Source organism: Mastigoproctus giganteus, chromosome 6, assembly GCF_048544385.1.
Source record: "Mastigoproctus giganteus isolate SK-2022 chromosome 6, ASM4854438v1, whole genome shotgun sequence".
NCBI classification, from domain to species: domain Eukaryota; kingdom Metazoa; phylum Arthropoda; class Arachnida; order Uropygi; family Thelyphonidae; genus Mastigoproctus; species Mastigoproctus giganteus.
Genome location: NC_143580.1, coordinates 45,220,446 through 45,237,608, shown reverse-complemented (window position 1 = coordinate 45,237,608; position 17,163 = coordinate 45,220,446). Strand labels below are relative to the sequence as shown.

The 17,163-nt window shown below is 31.1% G+C and overlaps 1 protein-coding gene across 1 annotated transcript in view; it reads left to right on the top strand.

The window, feature by feature from the left end:
- The window catches only part of LOC150084218 (transmembrane protein 126), a 108,861-nt gene extending 97,638 nt beyond the window's left edge, over positions 1–11,223 (top strand). Inside the window, exon 6 of the mRNA XM_090376157.1 lies at positions 10,948–11,223. Within this exon, the coding sequence (XP_090232283.1) occupies positions 10,948–11,223 (276 nt within the window). The remainder of the gene's footprint in view (positions 1–10,947) is intronic.
- The last annotated feature ends 5,940 nt before the right edge of the window (positions 11,224–17,163 follow it).

The following is a 17,163-nucleotide window of genomic DNA, read 5'->3' as shown; positions in this document are numbered from 1 at the left end:
TCTATACACAATCAATGTTGACTCACCAGGGCTCCATATCCTGTGCTAAATTAATTTACTAAAAGGTAGTAAAAATGGTTCCCATCAGAGTGGAATTGAAACTGCATGTCAGTACATCCACATTTTTTGACATCGATACACTAAGCATGTGCCAACAATAATTTGACACCCACACCATTTTTCAAAATCTTATCTTTCAGTTGATGGTAAATGCAATAGTATGCAACTTCTTTGTTTTGGGCCAAAGTACGTAAAGAATGAGAGAGAGAGAGAGATGTGCATTAACTAGGTACATGGCTATTTTGAAGTAGGCTGGATTACTTTTGAGCTTAAAGAAAGAGAACATGTACAGAGCTAATGAACTCCAAGAATGAAATAAATGTAATGTAAATTTTTATGTATTAATCAATCAATTATATCACATATGCAGTGAAAGGAAATCAGATGTGCCACCCACTTTTTGAAAGCTCTCCTTATGTGTTTAGCTTCATTGCAAATTTTTTACATTAGTTGTATCAAGAAATGAAATGTTACACCTTACATATTTTCCCCCACATCAGGCCACAAGGGGCATGTGTCACTTGGCTTGGTTTGTTTAAACTGTAAATAACCACAGCTGTGTTTATGTTAGTGCTGTTTCAAATATTTGTATGCTAAAATTGAAGGCAACTTTCAATGAGTATCTAAACTGATGTCCTGAGTTTTCAGTTATTTCTTGCAGCTGGAAGCAGATGAGTAGTATTAATCTTGTGGATTAATGAAGCACATTATATCCAAAGCTGCATTGCATGGATGGAATCAAACTCATGCCATGCACTCAAGATTATCCCTTTATGAAATGGAAGGTAACATCTTAAAATCCTGTGGTTCTCAAGCTGATGGGTTGACTCCCCCCCATTCTTTTGTGATTAGAAACCATCAAAATCTAGGGATATTAAACAATTGGTTAATTCTCTTCATCTTTTGGAAGATATCCTGCCCAATTCTAATGTGCCATATTTAATTTATACAGAATAGCTTCAACTGAAGATAGCAAAGTTTGTTATGGCCAGTTCTGGTAGAAAATTGTGGAATGGTTATGGATCCTGGTTTGCTCAGGGAGGAACGAAGGTACTCTCTCAATTTTCAACTTCTGGGGTTATTTGAAATTGAAGAAAACGGCCACGCCTACTGTGCTGTCCACCTTCACTTTGTTAACAAATAATTTTCCTAAACTTACAAGTTTCTGAAGCCCTGTGGGTTTAGTAAATGCTTGTTTACTAGGTCTACAACTATGTATAACAATCTTCAATACACACACATCTCTCTTCTCAAAAACGTTTAATTGGATAGGTTTTTCCCTCCTCTAATGTCTAAATTGATGTTATTAAAATATTACACATTACATGTGAGAACAAAGTTGAAATAGACATTACAGACTTCATGGCTATGTTTTTTTTTTTTTTTTGTATTGCATAATTTATTAAAAACCATTAAAATCAAAATGGCAATTCAAAGTATTGTTTTTTTCAGCTCGTTTTTTTCTGTAAAGGCGCGTAACACGTTTTGGTTTATCACTTTATAGAGTCTGAGAAAATTACAAAGTTGAGTGAGTACAAACACCATGCTGTTTATAAAAAAGGATATAATATCCAACTGCATAGTATGGCCCAACAAACTAAGTAAGTGTATGTCATATCAGCTGTATTGGGAATTACAGTATAAACTGAAGATGTTACCTTGATCTCAACTCAAGAGTTATAACAATGCCTATTGTGAATTGACAGTTTATAGTAAAAAAAAAAAAAAAGTAACCCGTTGAAAACTGCTCACAAATATAGAATTGTGATAATGCGTGTTACTATAAAAATTACAAATGCAGTAAACTGTCACTGCATCAAGCAGCAGAAGAAAAAAAATCTCTCTCTCTTCCCCCCCCCCCCCCCCATCATCCTGAGTAGATAAGGACATTTTTATTCTATGCATCAAAAAGCTAGTGAAAATCTTAACATTCATTCTAAATTATCACGGCATTATATTCAACGTGGCTATACTGTACACTGGTGGAAAGTCTGGAAAGGTCTGAAGTAACAAGAGTAAAGTTAAAATACTAATGAATATGAGTGAATCTAGAGCAGAACTAATTAACTGGAGCCACATACCTCAAAAACAGGTCAAAGTATTTATAAAGGAAGGGGTGAATGAAAGATATAGTTTTTTGTATATACTGTATATGAAATGGATTTTTTTCCCTTGACAATGTATGCTTCTATACAGTACACTTTTCTGCTCTAGAAATTCACATGAAGAACTATCTAGCTGTTTGAAAATCATATCAAAATACATATATAATGATAGCACTTGATCTATATAGTACAAGTAGAGAAATTGAAACATTAGTGAAATGGCACTGTGCTATATAAAGTAATGCAGAGTGTCATTTCATTACAACTATTCTTACTAGTTCCTCTGTTAGGAATTTTAAAAAAGCATATTTTCAGTGTGCATTAAGTTAAACTGTAGATAAAGTAAAAAAATTAACAAAATTTCTAATGTTATATAATCATATTGCTGAATCCAGATTATCATCAAAGAGGAGAAACTAACTGAACTGAAATATTTAAAAGATTTAAGATGGAGATTATAATAATATAAATTATGGTTTAGTTAGCAAACAGGAAAGGGGCAATACAAAAACTAATATGAAAAAAAAAAAAAAAAAAAAAACAACACAAACATTCTGGGCATGTAAAGAGATGGGTGAGAAAGAAAGGATGTAGCAGAACAGGTTTAGATATTAAAGCTGCAACAGACAATAATGGCAGGAATAACATTTTATGAAGTGCCAATGTAAACAAATCCCTAATGTGCATAATTAGATGACTTACAATACTGTAAAAGAAGGACAACAAAGACACTGTCAAGAGGAGGAAGGAAAACAAATAAGAATATTTGTGTGGGTGGTGGAGGATAGCAAATGTCACAATGCAAGGAGAAAGCAAAGATTAGATAAAAATACACAAGACATTTGGTGGGGGGAGGACTTAGTGAAAAAAGGATGCCTGCAATGGTGAAATGAAAAAAAAAAAAAAAAAAAAAAATTGGAGTACAAATATTCTTTGTATTCATATATATTTTATGTATACTAATCATATTTGCAAATAAAGGAATATTATTATTATTGTTAAAATTAATAAATAGGGAATCAAATCATTTTATGACAGTAATTGCCATAATTCACACATACTTATAACACCTAATAAAGGAATGCATATTAAAAATAATATTATCTAATAAAGCACAAACTTTAAAATCCACAATGCTTTCATTAATTTTAACCCCCCCCCACTTCCTCCTGTACTGAAAGACACAAAAGTGTTATATGCCAATATGTATTGATGGAAAGTATATTCTGTTTAAATGGTCAATTCAGCCACTCTGATAATTTTAGTGCAGAACCAAGTTTTAGTCATGTGCTGCCATTACATTCGAGGAAAGGGTAATGTATTAAATTTTGCTGTAAGGTGTAATTTAATACATTATCCCTTAGTCCAGTTATTAGCAGTGTTTAATGTTATTTGTTTTTTGGTGTACAAGTATTTGAAAGCAGCATTAGGTAATCTTTCTTTGGTTCTTAATTGATTAAAAAATAATAAAAATGAGTGGTGTTTAACAGCTGTGCTATGGGCTAAATATTGACAGCAAATCCATTCCATGCAATCTGATCACAGAAGTGCCCTTCAAATAATTTATTACAATTTTGCCAACATGAAGAAGAATATGATATTTTAATTTTACAGTTGAGCCTGTGCATTCACTGATGTAATAAAAATTTGCATGACTTAACTGGCTACTAAATTATAATATAGTATTTTGGATTTGAGAGTATTAACAGTGAGAGAATGAACTTGGAACATAAATTCCACAATTTATTTCAACTCCACATCATATAGTTTGAAGATAAGAAATTTTTTGGCATATACACTTTTTTTTAAAGAGCTGCTAAAAGTCCAGTTGCAATAATGTTATATAATCATATAACATTGATCCACTTGAATTTTGAACGAACAGAGGGGTGAAGTGGAAGTGGGGGTTTTTTTTTTTTTTTGGCTGATGCTGCATAAGCTTGCTTTCTTGCATCAAATGCCTCTACTAATGCTAATGCTAATTAGTTGCACAAATATACCATGACAGCATAACATATCTTCAGCAACACACTTCTAATAAGACTAATTACTAAACAATGTTACAATGTATGCAAGTTTATTCTTGTTACTAAAAAAAAAAAAAAAACTGTATGGACAGTGTGCTTTTAATTTCAAAATACTGTACTATTGACTCATTCAAGAATACTAACATTAGAGCTTTCTTTTATCACAGAAAAATTTTTTGATGTCCTGACAAGAAAAATACTAAGATACAAGCATTGCATGTCAGTATAACAATGGATTTTGTAGTTTGCAAAAAGTTTTTAATCTGAAGAATGGGATAGAGGCTACACATCCATACAAGAAACCTACAATATCTAATTGCAATGTGGAGCTTTCTGCATCAGTGTATCTCACAATTGAGATTTCATGAAAGGAATACTCTACTTATGCTAACTTCTATGGTCATCCACTTGAATCTTGAATTGAAGTTTGTTATATAGTTTCTGATATGGTTTAAAAATAAACCTAATATTAATATAATGCACATCCATATAAAAATCCTTTGATTTGACATTGAAACTGAGGGATCTGTTTAAGATGCCACTGCCCATCCAGAGTTTTAAGATTCAGTTGAAATGGCATTTGGAAATAAATCTCTTCATACTATTGGTTTTAAAGTCTATGGTCTCCCCCCCACCTACCCACCAAATTTAGTAATGGTGACCTATTTCAAAAATAGAAAACGAGTTCTAAAGAATTGAATCTTTTGTGTTTTCTTGACTCTACTGAATGCATAACAGATTCAATATAAACTGAATTTAAACAAGATTAAACACAACTGCACAAAAAGCACGCAACCTCAGTAGTATTCATGAATAATTTACTATAGGTGTATGTATCATTAAAACATACACTGTATATGGATAATGATGGAAATAACTTGTTTATTTTTACCCTTTTATCAATGAATTGGAATATGTATATGGTTCTACAGTTACACAATTATACATAGTTGTAATTTTAGGTTAAAATCAAAAATTACCAGTAAATGTGTAAAAAAATTTTTTTGCCAAAAAATTATTTTTCACTAAATTTTCCTGAAAAAAAAAAAAAAATAATAATAATAATAATTTTAAAAAAATAAAATAAAAAAATATATACACACACACACAAGGTATCTCAAAAATATTGGTACAAACGTTTAGGGAAGGTAGGTAACATCTAAAGGAATGTGAATCGCATAGGAACCCATAACCGGAAACGTCACCATAAGTCAGTACACAGCGCTGTTCATCAGTTCACGAGAGGGAAAATTTCTGGTTTACTCATTCAAGCAGTAGTCGCCGCACGAACAGCATGCATCGATATACGAACTGTAAGCTGGCAGACATGCACCCAGTGCATGGATTAGCAGAGGGCCACACGGTGTGCGTCCCCATGTGGTACAACATCGCTTCGCAATAAATGTGTGGGCAGGTATGGTCAGTGACTGCTTAGTCGGTAACCTGTTACCATCCCGCATGAACTCCGCTAAATATCGGATCTTTCTTGAACAAGTTCTACCAGGGTTACTTGACGATGTTCCAGCAAACATGAGATGCAACATTTGGTTTTAACATGATGGGGTGCCTGCCCATTATGGAAGGTGTGTTCGTGACGATTTGAACAGGCGTTTTGGGCGTCGATGGATTGGCCACGGTGGACCCATTGCCTGGCCCCCACGCTCACCTGATTTATCTAGCCTTGATTTCTTTCTGTGGGGGGCCCCAAATCTATTGTGTATGAATTGCCTGTGGAGACTGAAATGGATCTCATGGCGAGACTCGTCTGTGCTGCTGCTACTGTGAAAGAAACTCCAGGTGTGTTCGACCGTGTCCGCCAATCCATGTTAATATTATGTCAAATAAATATTTGCCACTAATTACTGTCTTGTGTCATTTCTGCTTCTTGTGCCTCTGCTACTACTTTCCCGTGACGTTTCCGGTTATGGGTTCTTATTCGATTCACATTCCTTTAGATGTTACCTACCTCCCCTAAACGTTTGTACCAATATTTTTGGGACACCTTGTGTATATATATAAAAACAATTTCATTATGTTACTGATTTCAACTAAAACCTCTTATTAATAGAAATTTCTGAAATTTGAAATGGGGAACCAAAGACAACTCTTCTACTTCTATTAATAGAAATTTCTGAAATTTGAAATGGGGAACCAAAGACAACTCTTCTACTGACAGCTATTGCAAGCTTAGTGGATAGAGTAGAAATTACAGCCTTAATTAGTTAAAAACGCCCCAGGGGCTCACATCTGATGAGTACGGGCTTGGCACACCCAGGGTCCTGAGTTAGATATCACCTCTCTCTCTCTCTCTCTCTCTCTCTCTCTCTCTCTCTCTCAGGGTAACTTGGGAATTTTTTTTTTTTGGCTGGTGCAGCGTAAGACTCAAGGCTTCCTTACACCATATGGCTAATAATAATAATAATAACAAAATTTGAACCAGATCAAATTTACCACAGAGACTGAGGTACAGATTACTCATGTAACAAAAGTGTGGGACTGGTTGAGGATTAACATAGTTTTCTGCTAAATAAGATTTTTCTGTCCTAAGTAAAGGACAGAAAAAAGAATATATAAGGAAAAAAATAATAAAAACTATATTATTCTGCTGAACTATATATTATGCTGTTGGGAGTCAGAAGCAGCAAGCAGGCATTTACTTTTCTATATGGCAGGAGTCTGCAGACTACCATGCTCATTTTTCACATTATGAACATTGGCAGAATTCATCAATGCATGGAAGGTATAACACCATACTTTCTTGAGATCTTGTGCTTTTGTTGATGCATTATTACATAATGCATTTCCAAAGAATCGCAAATCATATTTTCTATTCTATCAAATGAGAACTAGTGTTTTAGAATGTTTTTGAAATGCATGACTCAAGTTACTATCAATCTAAAGCTGTAACTGAAGAGTTTGCATTCAAAATGATATAAATCCACTTGACAAAAATTTCCAGTTCACTCATTCCTTGAAGAGGGCACAATTTTTATAAGCTACCTGAATAATTAGAACCAAAATCAATTATATTCATCTTGTATTACAGAGAAATAGCTCTTTAGAACAAACCAAACTATTAAAATGCCTGTATTTTGAGCAGAATCGCATAAAGCCACTCAAAGCATTGTTTACAAAATGGCTGCACTTAAAAAACAAGATATACCAGAATTTAGTGGTAAATGAATACCACTAAAGTGGTATTTAACTACAGATAATATTATATACAGTAAAGAAATGCTGTTCCATACTATAATAATTTTAATTTGGAGTATCTTATATTATAACATACAATTTAGGTTTTAATATAATTTTAATACAATTGACAAAAAAATTTTCATAAAACTGCATTTAAATATAATTCAAAAGGTATGACAAATGCTATTACCTCATTTATCCACTACAGGCATGTAGACATTAAATTACAAAGCCCAAAATGTTAAGAAATGGGGAAGTCACTTATAAATATACAGTGACATAGTGTAAAAAAATATGGAGGTCCTAAAGTCTCGAAACTTTATTAGACAGTGGACTGACAACTTGAGTAGTCGAGACCCACTAATTGCGTAGTCGACACCCGCATTTTTGAGGTCTCGACCACTCAAATTGTCTGTCCAACTGACTAAATATACAGTGGTGAGAAATATTGTCTACAAGTTGTTTCAATCTTTATTAAAACCTACTGGGTATTCACAAATATATGCTACTATAAAGACAATCATATACAAACAGAGTTACCAAAAGAACATAGTGGAAGAAATGGGGTCACTAAGAAAAATGAAATTGAAAAGCATAAAGTAACAAAGTTTATAAACTCTCTCGGGGACCACGAATCTCTCATACAATCAAAGTTGTACCAAGAACTTTATTAAAAATATATATGCATCACGTGTTTTATAAAATTTTTAAAAATCAATCCAGATCCATCTAAAAACCAAATCTAGTGTTAAACTGGATTTGGTTTCCTAGATGCTGATGTTTGCACTACTGCACAAAACCTAGATATTTATTAGGAAAAGCCAAGTATGGTTAATTATCGAAGTAAGAACACAGAAATTACAAAAGCACATTATTATTACTTTTTGTTTATCAAATAATGATTGAATAAAAACCAGACATGTCATCCAATAATGTTTGATCTCTAGCAGATGTACCATCTCCCTATACTAGCAATACAAGAAGCATTCCATTCACATCAATGATTAATAAAAATTAGAATAAAAAATGATTACTTTATTAGTTATTCAAGTTAACTGTTATTCATCGGAGAAGGCATTCATTCCTTTTATTCAAACTTAAAAATGAATTATTACATATTTCTTGCAGCATATTCTCCTAATAACCATGTGGCACATACTACATTGTTTGATCAGTCGTCAGTTAAGTGTTCATTCTTATATTACAGAGAATGCACAATATTTAATTTCTTTCTTCATTAACTATTTTGTTTACATTTCATTATGACAGTCAGGAATTAGCTATCCTAAAAAAATATCTGGAAATAAAAATGTTTTGTTAAGTACAATACACCATTACCATCTATCTTCTGCTGTTGTTGAAAGACTGTCCTTTGCCACCATGACCAATCTGCCTAAATCACAAACTTACTGATAAAATTTTTGAGGAAGGGTTGTGTTGAAGACAAATTTACAGAAGATGGATCAAATGCAGCAAAATAATCATGTACTGCAAAAAATGGAGACAGCACCAGTCAAAGATGTCAGCCGACAAAGCTGTAAACAAATGGTATTCAGATAAAGAAAGAAAAGCGAACTGTATATTTATCAAATAAAAGTTAAATTTAATTAATCATTCTTAAACCATGTGAAAGTAAGAGTGCTGGAATTCCCACACATTACATATTCAGGTAACTGCTACTGTTACAAAAAAATAAATAATTTTAATAAAAAAAATAATAAATAACAAAACTACCAAAATTAAACAAACAAAAACCACACCTGCTGATACTCTTTGGTTGTGAGCAGGTGTTGGTTCTCCCCTGCAGAAAACATGCCTGTGATATCCCTATCCTTTTAATTCTTTCTCATTATTTTATGGTTTCAGTTAATTTCTTATTTGGGAATTGATTTTTTTCGGAATACATTTATTTGTTTTTTTTTTTTGTGTAATGTATGCTGCGGCATCATGCAAACCTTGCGAAGGGCTGAGGAATTCTTCCCATGGTGAAAGTGGATTTTCATTGTCTAATTCATTTTGGTTGTTTCGTTATTTTTATTATTTTTTTTTAATGGTAACAATAGTAGATACCTAAATGTGTCCTGGAGTTCCAGAACTATTAATTTCACATGGTAAGAGTGATTAATTCAATCAAACTCTTTATCTGAAAACAAATGGTAAGGGATTATAACACACACACACACTTCCTCAAATTCTAACTGGCAAATGTTTTTTCCTTTTAGCTTAATTGTTACATCCAGTAAAACACTGTAAATAAAACTATGTTCATAAGTTACAAATAAAAAATTTATTCTTAACAGAATAAGTTTTATTTTGAATAACAATTATTTATTTTTTTTTTGTGTGAATAAAATAAGCACTTTTTTTTAATTCTTATTTGCTATTTTGGGTAAATTTTGCTCAACATAAACTAGTACTAAACAACTCAGAACGGTATGTCCAGTTCAGACAAAGTGCATCCAAACAAGGTGCAATAAAAAATAATAGTGCAACTATTTTGCTTATTTATACAGAATCAATAATAACAGACTGTATGTATGTGTATGAAACAGAGGTGGTGGACAAAATAAAAATGAGTAGTGCTTGGTAGCAATGCATGCGCAACTTTTGTGCAAAGTCTTATTCCCTCCCCCACCCTTATAAAAAGGATAATAAATAATTATACTTTAACAGACAGTTATTTTAATATATTTCATAATGATCCACGAACAACACACATTTTGGAAGACAACAGAAAAATAAATATATATATATATAAACCCCCGTTATTTGCTGTATCTGTATTCGCAGTTGCTGATTTAATATAAAATGAAACAAACAAAAAAAAAAAAAAAAAGTTAATTTTAAAGCGCTGTGAACATCCTTTGTTTCATGAAAATGTTAGTAGACACATGATCAAACCGACGCTAGTGTATAAATCGCAGACTCCATGTGCTTTGAAGGAAAAGATAAAGAATATCTTCCAGTTTATTGGAAATCCAATAAAAAAAAAAAGCCTATGAACAACTACACTTTTTAGAGTGGTTTAATGAAGCTTCGTGTGAGAGGCGGAAAGTTACTTAGCTTCAAAATCTTTGCCTTTCAAAGTTCTGCTTCTTATTATCTGGCAAGGCATCCAAAGCAGTTTAGCATTTGACCACCCAAATGTTGAAATCATGTTTTTGCCACCTAACAACACATCACTTTTACAACTGCTAGACATAGGTGTGATTGCTCCGTTTAAAGTTGTTGGAGAGGCCTTCATCCTGCAGTGGATTGAAAATGGCTGATGATGATGATGTTAGGAGAACTTTTACTGGCTTAACTGAAAAAATGGAAAGGGAGTCAGACTTAACTGTAAGTCAAAGTTAGAAAAATTATAACATCACAGATTGCCTGATCAACATCAAGGCATCAGTTGATGAGATAAGAGCATCTACAATTAATGCTTAATGCGTGTTGGCGAAAATTGTGGCCAGAAGTGGTTGTTGCTAAAACAACCCCAATGTCAATGAACTGGTTGCCAATATTGTAGAATTTCAAAGTCCCCACCTAAACCCTGTTCAATTCCCATTGCACAGGGAATAGAAGGTGGGGGCTTAGAAAACATCAATGCTACAGACATTCAGGAACTTATTGAGACTCATGCAGATGAACTTACAATAGAAGAGCTGGATGAATTGGAGACAAGATCAAATGAGAACCAAAATGATCCTAAGGAGGAAGATCTCGACATTGTTAGACCAGAATTAAATAACAAATCATTAAAGGAAATCTCTAGCCTCTCCATACAACTTTCAGAAAAGGTGGTGGAAATGGATCTTAATTTGGAAAGAAGCATCGAATTTAAGACCTAGAACAATTACTCTTGCTTTACAGGGAAATCCAAAAGGAGCTCAATAAAAAAAATGAAGAAACAAACTTCAATTAAGAGTTATTTTTCGCCCAGCAACACATATTCTTGATATGTTTTTGAAAGATTTGTTTGAAATTTCTAATAAATGTTACATTTAATATTAAATTGTTTCTTATTTTCATTTTGATACCTTATGCTTGTATTTCACTATGTACTGTCTATATATATAGTCATATTATGTAGGTACATACAGGCAAATAAAATTTTACATACATACATACATACAGACAAAATTTTAGACTAGTTTTTCTTATATATTTCATACTTTGGAACGGAACCCTTTTATTACTACAGGCGCCATAACTCAGTATTTGCACCATTTCTCAGGAATGTAGGGCCCACAAATAACAGGGGTTTATCAGAAATTTTATAGCATTCTGTTTCTTATAATTTAAGGAATGAAACATATTTTAGATGATAATGTAATAGACTGGTAACTTCTTAATAATGCTAATAGTAAAGTACAAACAAAAATGAAAATAATCATTCTCATTTTTTAAAAGTTTGAACTATTAAACTCCAATGCCTTCCCCTATGCCGCTGTGTGATGCACAACCTTCACATCTGCATGCAGTGGCCTTGGTGCTTGGAACGTTCCAGAACACAAAAACATTTATGTAATGCTGCTTTATCACAAATGTTCACAAGATTCCATCTTTAATATAACATAGCAGCACAGAACTAAGGTCTTGCTTAAAGCACTGCCCTAAACCGAATATTTTATCTGATGATTGGAAAATGAATAACCATGAATATTTAAATATTTAAATATAATTCTAAAGCTGACCAAGATAAAATGCTATTACTTCGTGTAGACATTACATTACGAAGCCCAAAAAGTCAAGAAATGATGCAATCACAAAACGGGTAATGTGCATTAGAAAACTTTACCAGTTTTCAAATTGCAAAACTAATAATAGTTGAAAAGACAAGGATCGGTGGAAAAATTTCTATTACTGTCAGATTTGAAGAAAATTTTATAAGTGATATATGTAAGAGTATGGAATTTAGGAGAGGGGAGAAGCATCAATTACAATAAAACCCTTAAAATTCTTGTTGCAAGGTCCACTCCAAAACCAAAAATACTTGCTACTTCAAATCTTGTTTCATTTGGAGAAATGACTATAGTTATATAACGAAAATTCCTATTAATCATGCAGAACATTGCAACTGCTTATGTAAAGGATGGTTAAATTATTAAAATACAGTATTAGGGACCTTGTTTATTCATAATAAAATAACTGATATCTAAAGTGCTAAAACTCATCAATGTACTGTGCAGGGATGAGGAACCCCAAAAACTGATAGTAATAGTCTGCACAATGTGAGCTTTTACAATTACCATCCATGTTTCTGTGTAGTAGTTTCTCCAAATATTTGAAAAAAACAACTAAAGTGAATTTTATTTTTCAGCAAACACTGATCTGCTCAACTGATTCTTGTTAGTTGATAAACTTATTTGAGAGAAGATTTGGCCCATTATAAAAAACTGTGTTAACTAAGGCCATTTTATAATTATTGACAATGTATTAAAAAAAAAATACTGAGGCTACTGGCACTTTGCTGTTTCTTATTTTGGTTTACTTTTGACCCCTTATATTGAATATGATAAATCCTTATTCCACGTTTCGTTTATTCTACAAAACTGATTTTCAAGATTCATAGTTCTTATCATTCTGGATTTGCCTTTATTGTATATATATTTTTAAAGCAACTGGGTGTAATTCATTAACCTGGAAATAAACTGAGTTGCTAATTGTGTCACATGTTTATCTTCCTAACACTTATTCTAATTTTTATGCATTTTTCCTGAAAATTTGTTTCCTATTACTCCTGCTTATGTGTTTCACACAGTTATTTTAAATTACATATTGGCAAACCTCTCCTGAAATTTGCACCAGAGCGTTCACTTCAAAATTTAAGGATAACTATATTAAAGTATCATAGACAATTAATAAATACAGTTAATCTTTCTTTAATGATTTATAACACTAAGAACCTTTAATTTTTACTTCTCAAGCATAATACAGTTTCTGTAATCTTTAGTAAATATTTAGAGCATGTCAGATTTATCTATAATTATCAATGTAGTCTAATCAGCAATCTATGGCCCACGGATCAATATGTAACTGTGTCACTAACTTGGATTAGCCTTTAAATGCTAAGCAAATTAACTTTTGAAATATTGTAGGGGCTAAACAACCTACACTAACTCAAATATTGTAGGGGCTAAACAACCTACACTAACTCATTTGAAAAACCTACCCCTCCCCCCATTGTAAAGAAAAGGCGCAGTTACAAATCTCTCTGATTAGGTTCCATGTATATGAAGAAAATGGATGTATAAACATAAGACATCGAGTAATCACAAGGTTCTTGATTATCAATAGAATAAGACAAAGATGGTTTTAAATAATATTTATAAATTATTTTTATTTTTAAATTGAATTTTCTTAAATTTAAATTCTAAACATCAAATAACCTGGACACTCCTCTCCAAATAAAATAATTATATTTAAATAAATTTTGGAGTTTTAGCATAAAGTACAATTTAATAATTTTAATACAAATATACAAGATACTCAATATTAGGGATCTAATTAATTTACTCTAGAACTCATTCCTAATTGCAGGTAACAGTTACTATTACCTACAATTGTAAAGTAAGTGAAAAGAGTTTCAGGGGATGTTTCTGTTAGCCAGATCCATTAGCAATATACAAGTACATGCAAATATAAGGAATATGAAAAAGGTAGAATGTGATATAAGCAACTACTCAAAATCCCTTAAATCCTTGATAACACCATCAATACCAAATTTTTTTAAAAGTAGTTAGAAATCTAATCAGTTTGTTATTTAAAAATAAATCTCCCCCCCCCCACTTTATACAGTAACTTACTATTAGCAAAATACCTTGCAAAGGATTCCCTCAGTTCTATTTAAAACTCAAGAGCATGAATTATAGAAACTTTTTTACTTGTTATAACTTATGTATTAAAACAAAAACAGTAGCCATTGCAAATATTACTGCCCATAAAGACTAAACATTTCAAACAAAATGTTTTATAGGTGATGCATATTAGAGAAACTGTTAACAATTTTTAAAGGAAATTAAAAATTTCCCTAAAAAAAAATATCTTCTCACCTACTATATAACACAACTTTGATTTCTAAAGAAACTACATTTTGACTAAAAAATGTGAAATGTAAGTGAAACAATTGTTTTTTTTTACAAAAAAAAATTCTATATAAAAATTAAACAACAAGCACCATTTCCTGTATTTTATTTAAACTTCTAAACTATATTCTAAATTAGAAATAAAAATCCCTCTTCCATTAATACAATCCATCCACAGTGCAGCTTATTTATGCAGTTCCAATTTTAAAATTTATTTCACTATGAAATTTAACATATGCAAGGACACCCCATTTAATTTTTTGAAATACATTTAATAATATTTTGATATGCACAACAGAATTTTATTCATTCTGCATTATTTGAATTTCTAACCTTATCTTTATTGAAAACATACAGCATATTTGTTTTAGTAAAAACAAATTGCTAAAATTTTTAATCCAATACTACTGTTCATCATATTATTTTCTAACATCTTCAATAAGCTTTATTTTTAATGTATTAACTTAGTCAATCATTAGCTCATTATTTATTGCATTGTTGAATTCTACTACTGGCTTCTACTTGTTGAATTTCAATACTAATTGTTTAGAAACATCTTCAAAAAACAACCTCACCTTTCTATTTCTGCATTTTTAAATTTCAATGTGCTAAATGGTTAAATTAAAAGACCAATAAGTTAAAACCATTAACTTTTAGAAGTTCATCTCTCTTCTCTCCTGTTATGTTTATTTATCATATTCAGTTTTATATTTTGTTACCAGCTGGCAAGTTTCAACAGACTGGATGAAGTGCACTTCAAGGAGATAGCATTTTAATGGTTTTAACTTATTAGTCTTCTTTCTTTTAATTTAACCACCACATGAAAATTTAAATATGCAGAATAGAGATTTAAGGTTGTTTTTAAAGATATTTCTAAACAATTACTATTGAAAACTGGAATTATATCTAGATATATATAATTCTATAAATTATCTTAGCATTGCTGTGCTAAATTTTTGAATTTCTTAAATAATTTTACTTGCAATCTGAAAATTTTTCTCAATTATCCACTATTGTCAAAGAATATTACAACAATTTATTGAGTAAATGTTAGTATCATTATACTACTTACTAATCCTTTGCTTAAAATTATTCTTTAGAATGTTATAACAAACATGCAGTACATTAATATTTCTATTTAGGATGTCACTTCTAGGTAAAATATTTTTATACTTGATAACACTTATCAGATAAAAAAATATATAAATATTAAGAAATCTTTATTGCAACAACAACATGTACAACATGTAAGGTGCACACTGCAGTGTAACTATGTCCACAAGAGTCGAGGATTGTTAATCAGAAGGGATAAAATAATTAATAAAGAGTGGGAATTTAAATATATGTTAGTAAAGCTTCAAATATTGGTGATATGATCTCCCAAACTATCACAAATATAAAGTTTTTTTTTTTTTGCTTGACCATTATTAACAAGATATGACAAATATGTAATTTTCAAAAATAAAATTTGTCATGAAGCACTGCACAACTCCCAGTTAAAAACTCTTTTAAAAGAAACTCCAACTTAATTCTACATGAGCAAATTATGAAATCTGGCATTATTCTACAAGACCAACAAAACTAAGTACTGTAACACAAAAATGCAGCATGCTGATATATGAGGTGAATGAGTAACAACTGGAATAGCATAAAACATCAGTATTATAAATTTATTGGGAGATTAAGCAAATTTCCCAGGCACACTGAAAAATTTAAATAATAGGCATTTATAAGAAAGACAGAATGGATGGACAGAAAAATGCAATACTGGAATATCAAAAAGCAATCACTTTATAATTATTACAACCTAACAGACCTTTAATTACTTTCCTCTTCTTATAATACAAATGGCTCTTTTTAGAACAAAACTGAACACCAAAGCTAGTTATATTCTCATAAAACAGAATAATACATATGCATTAAACACAATGTATACTATGCTTACTATAAGACTGGCCTCTAAATAACATACTTTTTATAGTTAAGAAACAAAACACCAGAACTCATACAAGCACAATCCTAGCAATCTCAATTTAAAAAAAAAAAATTGAAATATATTTTAATGTATGGTTATGATTTTTTACAGAATATTACATGAAATATTAACCCACCACTCTATGTGCTACAAAAAAGGATACTTTTTAACAAGAATTTTTTGTTAAAAAACAATGATTGTAACATGTTCATATTTTTGAAATTTAGAGAAAATGCCAAATTTGCAACATGAAGATGAATTTAAAAATGGGTATTAAGTGAAAAAAATTTTTTACAGATTTTTATTAAATGAATAAAATTAACAAAAGAATAAAAATAAGGATAAAATTACAGGTCAATCTAAACATCAACACCATAAACAATTTGCTAAGCTCTAACACTGGCTTTAAAGTGATAAACTAGTGTCAAGGAGTAGAAGCAGTTAACAGCATTATCCCAGTAATTAAATATTTGGCTTAGAACTAAAGGTGAAAGTGAAATCAGATGTTGTTAATATCAGTACCACTTGCTCAGTAGTTTTTCCATGTCTGTCCTGTCCACCTCCCTTCCAAATGACGGTTATGACAGATGTATAATTATATGAAGCAAACTGAACTAAAACGTGCAATTTAAAAATCATAAAGTTGTTGATATGGCATTAGTAATATTGTTTAAAAATGATTTTTAATATATAAAATAGTGTGAGCATGTTTATGTTAATAACACCCA